The sequence below is a fragment of the Typopeltis vanoorti genome, chromosome 5, assembly GCF_054136105.1.
Source record: "Typopeltis vanoorti isolate ZY-2024b chromosome 5, IOZ_Tvanoo_1.0, whole genome shotgun sequence".
Lineage (NCBI taxonomy): Eukaryota > Metazoa > Arthropoda > Arachnida > Uropygi > Thelyphonidae > Typopeltis > Typopeltis vanoorti.
In genome coordinates, this window is record NC_143553.1 from 74,755,386 (window position 1) to 74,767,486 (window position 12,101).

Here is a 12,101-nt window from a genome sequence, read left to right on the forward strand (position 1 = left end):
TATTGGATATTTTATGATTAAGCACTTAATATAATTCATTATTTTTACAATAGACATGACAAAAACATGTTATACATGTTATAGATAAGTAAAATAAATAATACTCAGTAATAAATGCCTCTTTGTGAGGGATGAATTTATAACAAATTTTCTTTTTTAAAAAAGGAAATTTGAGAGGAATTTATTTTTCTAAATTCCAGTAATCAAATCCATCTATCTTAAAGTCAGTTGATTTGAATGTATAATACATGAAACAATTTCTTGTTAAGTATAAGAATATTATTTAATCACTACTATCTTGACCTTGAGAATAAACATTGTGCAGTATGCAATTCAATAAATAAGTTTAAAAAAAAATGACTAGAAATGAAATTAAACAGCCCTAAATATTTAACCAACAGATATAAAGGATCATAAAAAAATTACATGTGAATGAGAAAAATAGAAAAAATAAAATTATATACCAGAAATGCCTTGTTTAAAACAAAATCAAGGTTAACTTTTACCATGAAAAAATAATTTAATAAAATGTTAACAAGTATTATATACACATTTTTTGGCTAAAGAAAACAAGATGCTTAACAACAACAAAAACATTTTAAATTAACAGCTTCTTATACCACACACACAAAGAACTATTGTGCAATTAACAAGAACTATATCCTTTTCATCTATGATGAAGATATTCTAACAAAGAACTAGGAAGATTTAATTTAGAAATTTGTGATAGCCGCTTTGGTCCAAGTTCCAATCGAATACTTCTGCGACATATATCCTGAAGTGATGATGGATTATCTAGGACAAGAAAGGATCATTAAGAATGGATAAAATTAATTAATGACTTTTTTTTTCTAAACTGTTGTAAATGTATAATACTAAAAAACTTAGAAAATCATCCTTCTGAATTTTTGAAAATTTAAACATCTAGGTAGTCTTATCACTGGAGTGATATTTCTAACAACAAATGATCTTAGTTTCAATAATGAAATACCAGGAGTAGGCATATTTAAAATAATTATAATACTCGCATAATATATTTTATTAGCATAGAATTTTTGCCTAAGTATTCATGGGCATCTTCAGTACAAGAACACATAATGGCAATTGAATATTAACAGACAATTCTGAAGTGTGAGTGTGCCATACAAGAAACTAATGTAAGAGAACTTAAAAGGTCAGTAAATTTCCAAACTTATTAAAAAAACATATATAAATATTTAGACAAAATAAAATGAGGAAAGATTAACAGATATAAAAAGTACCATCTCCCAAAAAGGCCTAGACTATTGGATCTGTTTACATTAGGTGAGTGAATTCAAGTTTCACGTTTCTTTATAAAGCCGTTCCATGAGGAATCGACTTTCATGAAGAACTCTCGTCTTATTCAAATGAATTCTATGTCCGGTGTTGATAGCATGCTCTGCAAGTCCAGACAGTTTAGGCTTAAGGTATTGAACATAAGACATGTTCTTCTAGCTGAATAAAAGCAGATCTTCCTGTTTGTTCAAAATAAGATAATCCATAAGAGCAAGGAATCTGGTAGACACCTGGATAAATGAGATATAGAAGCTTTTCCTTAGGAGAAGCAAGAAAGGTGGAGATTTTTCTGATGGGGTGAAAGGCAACAAAAATATTGAGTGGTTTTAAAACTTTCACTATGTGTTCGCTAATGCCTTTTACACATAAGGTATAGGAATACAAGTTATTTCATCTGTATTTGAAAAGATAGAGATAACATAATTGTTAAAAGCTTTTTTGATAAAAGAATCCTTAAAACTTTAGGTAAAAAGGTGGAACTGATATGTTGTAATTCTTACTGTAACAGTTCATCTGAAAAATATAAAGAGTGGACCCAATGAACCATTGTTTTAATAGTTCCAACCTTTTGACTGGAATGATGAGATTCAGCATGAATATAATGACCTATATGAATCTTCTGAAAAACTGAGAAATGTAGGATACCATCTGGTTGATGAAGAACTAAAAGATCTAAAAAGGCAAACTGCTTATTTACTTCTTCTTCTAGGGTGAACTGGATCCTGGGATGAAGTGCATTTAATTTAGAAAGAAACTGTTGTAACTCAGAGGATGAGCCACTCCAGATAGCAAAAATATCATCCACATATCTTGAACCAGCAAGTAGGTCTAGGTGAAATGTTGCCAAAAATACATTGTTCTAAGTATTTATTATTATTATATAACACCTCCAAGGAGTCCAAAGACTCATCGAGGGAGAACACCTGCTGTACAACTCTCCGTCTCCACCTCCACTAGTCGCAACTACCTTCAACCCCCCCCCCCCCTCATCTATAGTCATCAGCAAAGGATATCATTGTACCAAAAAGTTGGTGTTTACATAAATCATTAAAATATATTAAAAATAGGATGGGTCCCAGTACCAACCCTTGCAGGACTCTGTATTTTATTATTTTTGTTGCACTTTTAAATGTGCCATAGCTTGTATATTGTTTTCTATTATTCAGATAGGATCTGAACCAGTCATTAGTAATATCTCTAATGCCGTATTTGGACATTTTCAGTAGCAATAGGTCACGATGAACACAGTTGAATGCCTTAGATACATCAAGAAAAATGGCTGCTGTGTGCAGACTGTTTTATGAAACTCCAATAGTGCTTTTTCGGTATTGTATCCAAATACAAACTCATATTGATTAGTTGCATAAAAGGATATGGTATTTAAATAGCTATTTCAGTGTTTTTTTTTTTTTTTTATTTATTAGGATTTCAATAACCTTTGAGATTGTGAATAGTATAGATATTGGTCTGTAATTTTTGATTTCATTTCTCTTACCTCCTTTAAATAGCAGTACAACTGAAGCAGTCTTTAAGTGTTCTATAAATTTACCGTGTTCAAAGGATTTATTAATGATATTTGTAAAGAACTGTAATTTATGTTTAATGATAATTCTTGTAGACAGGCTTATACATTGATTATGCATTATTAAAACACTTAAGGAATTGAACAACGTAGTTAAGAATACAAATTAAATTATACTTTAATAAATATTTCCGATATTTCGGCAACGTCACGTTGCCATCTTCTAAAGGAACTTACATGTAGGCACTACAACACAGTAACTGAGAATGAAGAGATGAAGCTATTGTTCTCCTAAAAGTCCTGATGGTGCCCTCTAGCAGGCTAAGTAGGTGTTCTTGGCCATTGGGCTGAAGGTCTGCTGATGCAAGCCTCCCAAATTTGGGGCAGTCGCATACAACCAAATTTACTGAGGTTTGGAGAGTTTCTTAGGGATGAGGCAGATTCCATAAATAGTCTTTCGAATTTGTATTTGCAACAGTGTATTACTGTAGCTTTCTTCCACCGTATTCTGTGGCGTGTATCCACAGCATGGTCTGCAAGACCAGAATGGCTGTACTTGTGAAAACAAATGTAGTCCTCATGTTCAGAAATTCTGATATTCGCTGTCCTGCCTGTTTGACCAAAGTAAGACAGTTTACAACTGCAAGGGGCCTGGTATACATCAGGTAGGTCTAGGGGGAAGTGGTTGGTCTTTAGTGGAGCGGATAAGGGATGCCAATTTTCTGTAAGGTCTGTAACAGGAGGTCAGGTTATGTTTTTTTAAGATTTTGGTAATCTTTTCCGAGGTGCCGCGGATGTAGGGAATGGTGATGGATTTAGAGTAATCCTTGTTGTGGAGGGGGGGGGGCAGGGATCTGTGGTTTGTAGTTTCTAATATTTTTTGGATTTTTTTGATGGGGTAGCCATTGGCTGAGAAAGTGTTGAGGATGTGATTTAGTTCAGTGTTTAGGGCCAAGTCGTTTGAACAGATTAGTTTAGCCCTGTTGTATAGTGTTTTCACCACTCCATATTGTTGTGGGGGGGGGGGGGAATTGTTGGTGAACGTATCTGCCTGTATGGGTGGGTTTTCTGTAAATTGAGAAAACCAAGGTTCCATTAGGCTGGCGGGTGACTAGTGTGTGTGTGTGTGTGTCTAGGGGAAAGGGAGGCTGTTGTTTTCCTCTTTTTCCAGGGTGAACTTGATTCTGAGGTGTTGGTTGTTTATGTGTGTTAAGAAGGAGAGGAGTGTTTCAGAGCCATGTGGCCAAATAGCAAATTCTACAAACAAATAGAGAGGACAGCCATGGGTTCACCACTCTTCGCACCCTTGGCCAATTTCTTTATGGAGACCTTTGAAGAAAAAGCCTTAGTATTAAAACCCTTAGTATTAAAACGTCAGTGCTTTAAATACAACTACGTTTTCATACTAATTATGTATAGAGACTCTCTAAGTTGTTCATAGTTTTTTTTAACCTTCAGTGTTTAGTGTTTTTTCTTTTATAATGTCACATGATGAAGGCTGTTATAAGCCGAAACTAGTCTTGTTTTACTATTAAAGCCCCTTTTACCTAACTCTCAGTTTAAGTCATTCAACTCTTTTCACAATATGTATTTCAACCGAGTCAATAATTCATCATACACACACACACACACACACACATGTTCATTATTTACTCGGTAGAACTGTATATAAAAAAGGAAATTAAATGACTCTATACCGAGAATGACAAGTTTAATGTTAAGATACAACTTGTTTCGTTGAATACATCAACTTCTTCAGGTATCACTGGCAAAGAATTAAATAAAAAATAACAGAGACATGATAAAATACATTAACAGATCTAGAAATAAAACACAGAAGTACATTTACATTAAAAAGAGAGGAATGCGTGCTTGAGTTCCAACTGATGTTGACTGCGTGCGAGAGTTGGTGTGAGTGCTCCAGTATTGGATAGTGGCAACGTGTGCATCAGAGATATTATAGCTAAGGCTATTGTTAATATGAGATGAATCAAGCGATGTTTCTCTAGATTCAATTATTTTTCTTTCAAGTTCATCATAGCACACATGGATATTAGAAGTTAGTGGCCAGTCTACGAGGTGTTGGCGGCCCTCATCCGAGTTGATAGAGAAGAGAAAGTGGCTAGAGAGAGCGCTGGCTCTGGTTCTGTTGTAGGAAATGTCTCTTTTGTGTTCTTCCATGCGTAAAAGGATGGATTTAGCTCTGGCTGTAGTATGGTCTGCCACAATCACACAGAATCTTGTAGACTCCTGGATACTGAGTAGGGAGATGTTTCATTTTATGTCTACTAAGTATGGAACGAAGTTTAGGAAACGTAATGAAGCAAGTTCTAATGTTGAATTTCTGGAGCATTTTAGCAAGTTTTGGGGGGAGAGAGAGCTGATGTATGGTATCGAAATAAAAGCTCTTGGTGGAGAAGAATCTTCAGCAGCAGTTGAGTGGCAGACAGAGAAAAATTTATTAATCTTCTTAAGAGAGAATTCATTGTTAACAAAAGACCTTTTGAAAAATTCAGTTCTTAATCAATTTCTGTTTCATCTGTAAGTAACAATTTGGCTTGATGTGCCAGGGTTGAAATGATACCAAACTTTTGTCGAGGGTAGTGATGGGAAGAAACATGAAGGTATCTGTCTGTGTGAGTGGGTTTCCTAAAAATGGAGATTTTGATATTTTCAGCGCATCTCATAAGTTTTAAGTCCAGAAAGGGGAGACAGTCATTGGATTCAAGTTCACAGGGGAAATTGATTTTCTGATGAAAAATGTTGAGGTGGTCTAGAAAAAGGTTGAGGTTTTCGACGCTGTGTTCCCAGATGAGAAATACATCAATGTAATGATACCATATTTTAGGTTTAAGACTCGAGGAATTAATAGCTTTTTCTTCAAACTCCTGAAGAAATATATCAGCAAGAATCAGAGAGAGCGGACTGCCCATAGCTAAACCTGAGTTTTGTTTATAAATTTTGTTATCATATTTGAAGTACCCTGAGTTCACACAGTGAGAGAGTAAGGAGAAAAATCTACACATCAGATTTAATGGCAAGTTTCGATATTGTTTCCCTCTTTACGAATGTACCTACTCAAGAGGTTCTTAACCTTCTCCAGATGAAACTATCCAAAAATTTTTTGAATAATTTCTGAAACAGAAATTGATTACGAACTGAATTTTCTCAAAAGGTCTTTTGTTAACAATGGATTATCTCTTAAGAAGATTAATAAATTTCTCTCTGTCTGCCTCTCAACTGCTTCTGAAGATTCTTCTCCACCAAGAGCTTTTATTTCGTTACCATACATCAGCTCTCTCCCCCCAAAACTTGCTAAAATGCTCCAGAAATTCAACATTAGAACTTGCTTCACTAAACTTCATTCCATACTTAGTAGACCTAAAATAAAACATCTCCCTACTCAATATCCAGGAGTCTACAAGATTCTGTGTGATTGTGGCAGACCATACTAGAGCCAGACAGCTAAATTCATACTACATTTCTGAAACAACGAAACAACTTAGAAACACGAGACTACCCCAAAGGTTATATCTCCTTGCCATACATCAGCATGCTCTCCAAGAAACTAAGAAGAATTTTGGGAAAGTTTAACATAAAAACGTGCTTCTCTACTCTTCCCAAACTAAGATCAAGTTTAAGCAAATACAAACAAGCTCACAACCATCTACAATTCCCAGGTGTGTACAAAATCACAAGTGACTGCAGGAAACCATACTATGGCCAAACGGAAAAATCGATCCTACTACGTCTCGAAGAACACCAAAGAGACATTGCTTACAAAAGAACTAGAGCTAGTGCCCTCTCAAGCCATGTCCTGTTTTCAGTAAACACAAATAATGAAGGCCGCCAACATGAGATAAACTGGACAACAACTTCAAACCTTCACATATGCCACGATGAGGTAGAACGCCACATAGTCGAGTCTAGAGAAATAGTCATGGACCCCCTTCATATAAACAGTAACCTCAGCTACAATTTACCGGACTGATTCAGATCTGCCGTCAGATATTGGCGCATTCGTGAAGCCACACGTGCACAGGTGTCTAACAACAGAACTTTAACATGGACTGTAGCTCCAGTTCAAAGTTAACTATGTTTTAGAGTCGAATTTATAGTTTTATAGTGACTCAATGCTTCTTCATAGTGTTTTTATTTGCTTTCTATGTTCTCTCATGCCTGAAGAAGTCGGCCACTCTGATGAAACATGTTGCGTATTTAATAAATTTAATTGTTTGTTCTAATTCTCGGATCTCAGTCAGTATATAAATACGAATATATATATATATATATATATATATCATCATCATCAAATTCCTGACATGTACCCTCAAGGGGTGTACAGGATATGATAGTACTACATGAAAAATTTACATCATTACTAACTTTCTATCTACAATTTTCCTCCAAATCAGTCTGTTACTTGTTAAGACTCCAACATTATCAGATCTTATATTTCTATCATCTAAGGCACTTTGTACCATATCAATTCACCTATACCTTGGTCTTCCTCTTGGTCGTTTTCCTGCCAACCTGCAGAGAACACTTGTTTTGCTAATCTTTCTTTGTCCATTCTGTTTAAGTGACCATACCACCTGAGATCAGCTCTGCTAATGCATTCCTGGATGCTGACAATGTCAAGTTCTTTCCTAATATCCTCATTTTTAATATGATATTGCCATTGATGCCATCTGTTCATGCCTCTAATCTTTCTCAGGACTCTCATATCTGCAGTCTCTAGTCTTTGGTCAAGTGTTTTACTTCTGACCCAGCTCTCATATATATATGTGTGTGTGTGTGTGCGTGTGCTGAAGTATTTTATACTACCATACAACATAAAATTGCAACTCGTACAACATTAAAGTGGTTATAGCTCAATAAATAAATGATTCACTTTGGTTGGAAAATGAGTCTGAATCCTGTCTAGAACATGAGGAATCTTTGAGTGCTTTTCAACCAAAGACAAGTTATAAACTCATAAGAAAGTGGCAGGATTTTTCTTCCCTTTCAAAAACTAGGTTTTCCCTCTTGCAAGACAGGCAACTCAGCTGAAGAATGCACCACACAATGTAAACAAGTTTATTAATTAATAATTAACTTGGCTATAGGTCATTGGACCTAATATATTAAAGGTAGATGAGATATAAAATTTGAGAAAATATTGCTCGTGATCAACAAAAATACAGTATGTAGCATCACAGAAAACTTCATATGTTATGCATGTTTACCACATAAAATGCATCTTTCTTTGAAGATAGATTAATTAGATCCTCAAACAATGATCAAGCAGTAAAATAAATGTTTTTATTAGTTTATGAAATTCAAAAAAATTAACAGATAATTCATATGGACTTCAAGGTAGGTTGTTAATTCTCACTGTCAGTTGATGGTTTAGAAATCATTCCCATTTCATATTACAAACTCATTTTGTCACTAGATATAATTTAAATGAAAAATTCACTTGTGTAAATATTTTGTGATAATAATTTAATCCTGTTTCATTTCATTTCACTTCAGCACAATCTAAAGTGCTTTAAGCTGAGTTAATATAAAAATGAATATCACAATGAAAAGAATAGTATGTAAGAAAGTTTCTCTTCATACAAGATTCTCTAACTAAATTGCATAACAACTGTAACAAATTTGGCATAAAATCAGCATTAAATCAGCATATAAAGGTAGGAATATAATATGTATTCTCAGTGAAGAACATATCGAATAATTGAGAATTAACTAGTTTTTAGTGAAGATAGCAAATTAAATTTGAAAACAGATAATAGAATAAGCAAAGTAAGTGTGGTGGGGAGTCAGCTGAATAAATTTATATGGAATAAGTGAGGAATTAGCCAAAACACCAAACCAGCTATTTAAGACTATGTTCAAACTAGTTTTAAATTATGGATCTGAGAGTTGGGTTAGAAATAATAAAGAAATAAAGAACAGATGGCATCAATGGCAGAATCATATTAAAAATGAAAAATACTGTTTGCATTCAAGAATGTATAAGCAGAAGCAGAGCTAACCCAAAGGAAGACCAAGGTCTAAGTGGTCAAGTGGATTGATTCAGTTAGAAGTACTTTAGAAACACAAAATCTTAGATATGGGCAATATTGGAGTGCTGATAAGTAATAAACTAATTTGGAGGAAAACTGTTCATAGGAGATTAATGATAATGTAAACTTAATCATGTAATGCTGTCATAGTAGCCTGAACACACCTCGAAGGTACATATATAAAAAAAATAGATGATGATGATGGTTGGAATTTAGGAAAATAATTAAAACAAAATAATAATAATTAAATTAAAGGTGTTTCAAATCTACTCCAAAAATAATTATTCATTCAATCATACACTCACATGTTAACAATGGTACTCACCCTCATATTGTAGAAGTGTGTCATAAAGCTCTCCCGCCTGATTTGGAAGCATTGCTCTAGGTCTCCTTTGAAAATTGTCAGTAGCAAACACATTTGCACCGTATTCCAAAAGAAAACGTGCTGTATTTATGCAGTCATTTCTTGCTGCTATATGTAATGCAGTTTGATGCATCTTGATGGCATTAACCAGGGCTCCTGTGTTACAGTTTACATTGAAATTAAATTTAACAAACATACATGAATAGAAGAATTATGAAAAACCAACATTTATATACAGTAAGTCTTCAACTCATACAGTTAACTGTTCAAGATTTCTGCACAAGTTGAATGGTACTTAAATACAATGCATTTTTGACATATATGTTAGTTTCAAAGGATAATTAAAGCTACAACCGGTTCTGCTTGTGAAAAAAAAAACTTTCAGAAAATCAAAGTTTATTCAGTATTCTATTGAGTACATAAATATAAAAGCATATACAATTGTAAGCAAAGTAATACAAACAGCATCACATATTCATTATGCATATTACTACAACCCTCACATATGTTAGTTCATAGCATGCAATAACATCTTAGGTTTACTTGTGTATAAGCATAAGACTTATGAGCATTCATAGTTGTTGATCTTCAATAAAAACTGCCAATAATCTATTCCATTTCTTCTATTAACATGCCTATTTTGCTGGAAGTGATCATGGATTGCATTAACTGAACTTTTCATGCACTTCATCATGTGAACGTGATCATATGATATTATATGATATAATAGCTACAGTTGAGTCCTTCATTTCGTAAGCATGCAGAATATTATCTTCTTCATGTTATTTAACAATTGTACTTTTAGTCTTCATAGTTATAATGCACCTCTTCTTACCACTGTGGATACATATATTCTTATCACTTCTGTTTCACAGACATAACTTGAACTCAGGCAGAAACAAGCAAAATGGCAATGACATCATATGTGCATCAGCTTACTAGAAAAGCCATCTATTACATTAAAATAATGGATATTATGAATCCAGCCATTTTTATAGCGAAATATAAAAAGAAACTTAAAAAAAAAAAAAAAAAGTTTGAAAAACTTACCAGAGAGCTTATGAGAATATAACCTGTCAATGGAGTTGCCTTGGTTTGTACTACTTAGAAGACACAAGCTCTGCTCAAGAACCCATATGCTCACCCAATAAAAGGTAAACATACACATTCTTGGGCAGAGCTTGCCTTAAGTAGTGCAAACCAAGGCAACTCCAATGCCGAAAGTTGTATTCTCATAAGCTTTCTAGTAAATTTTTGAAATTTATTTTTTTTTTATATCATCATCATCAAATTCCTGACATGTATGCTCAAGGGAGTGTACAGGATATTATGATAGTACTACATGAAGAACTTGCAGCATTACTAACTTTCTATTAAAAATTTTCCTCCAAATCACTCTTTTATCTGTCAAGACTCCAACATTATCAGATCTTATATTTCTATCTTCTAAGGCACCTTTTACTGTATCAATCCAGCTATATCTTGGTCTTCCTCTGGGTCTTTTTCCTGCCAATCTGGCGAAGAACATTTGTTCTAATAATCTTTCCTCTCCCATTCTATTTAAGTGACCATATCACCTGAGATTAGCTCTGCTAACACATTCCTGGATGCTAACAATGTCAAGTTCTTTTCTAATATTCTCATTTTTAATATGACATTGCCATTTATGCCATCTGTTCATGCAACTAATCTTTCTCAGGACTCTCATATCTGTGGTCTAGTCTTTGGTCAAGTGTTTTATTTCTAATTCAGCTCTCAGTTCCATATGTCAAAATTGGTTAGAACACTGTCCTGTATACAGCTAATTTGGAGTTTTGACTAATTTCTCTTTTATTCCATATAAATTTATTCAGTTGACTTCCTACCACATTGGCTTTGTTGACTCTGTTGTCTATTTCCATATTTTATTTACCATTTTCACTAAAAATTGTGCCTAAGTAGCTGAAATGTTTTACTTGTTCTATAGATTCTCCATTCATGAAGCAGTTGATATTTTCAATTTTATGCCAATTTTCATTGTCTGTCATTATTGCTGATTTTCATACCAAATTTATTATAACGGTTATTCAGGGAATCTTGCAGACTTGTACTAGATTTATTTAAAAGTATAACATCATCTGCATAAAGGAAAGAGCTAAGATAAACATTTTCAATTTCTTATGATGTTTAATACCACTTTCCTTCATAATGTGATCCATACAGATAATGAATAACAGAGGGAATAATGTATATTCTTGTCTGACACCAGATTTAATATCGACCAATCTTCCTGTACTTCCTGCAATTCTAACTACAGACTTATAACTCAAATAAAGACTAAGTATTGCTTGATATAATGCCCCATTGTCACCATATAACTGCAGTGTTTTGAATTGCTTTTATCTTGACATTTGTCAAATGCCTTTTGCAAGGCTACAAAACTTAAATACATATCTTTGTTATATTCTCATTTTTTCTCAACTATTTGTCGTAAAGTGAAAATCTGATCACGAAAGCCTCTATTTGGCCTGAATCGAGCCTGTTCTTCACCAAGCTTCCCTTCCACAATCCTTCTCAATCGTTTCTCAAGTATACCTGCATAAATCTTAATAGGAACATTCAGCAGGGAAATACTCTATAATTCTCACATGCAGTTTTATTTCCCTTTTTGTATATGGGCAATATGAGAGCTCTACTCCAAACATTTGGAATTCATCTGAACCATGCAGTGCAGCAACTGCCAAACAAGAGAAAAAGCTCACCACATGCCTCTCTGGCTGAATCAATCAATGTTTTTTTCAGGGCTTCCAACTGAATCTCCAAGGTTTGGTTCCTATTCTCAAACTCTTTCATTTTTGTTTGAATA

General features: G+C 33.9%; 1 protein-coding gene across 1 annotated transcript in view; it reads right to left on the reverse strand.

Moving 5' to 3' along the window:
- Positions 1-327: 327 nt before the first annotated feature.
- The window catches only part of LOC150106543 (uncharacterized), a 68,794-nt gene continuing 57,020 nt past the window's right edge, over positions 328-12,101 (reverse strand). The window contains exons 5-6 of the mRNA XM_090393190.1: positions 9,218-9,412; positions 328-795 (exon numbers count right to left, since the gene is read on the reverse strand). Coding sequence (XP_090249316.1) covers positions 668-795; positions 9,218-9,412 — 323 coding nt within the window. The 3' untranslated portion in view covers positions 328-667. The remainder of the gene's footprint in view (positions 796-9,217; positions 9,413-12,101) is intronic.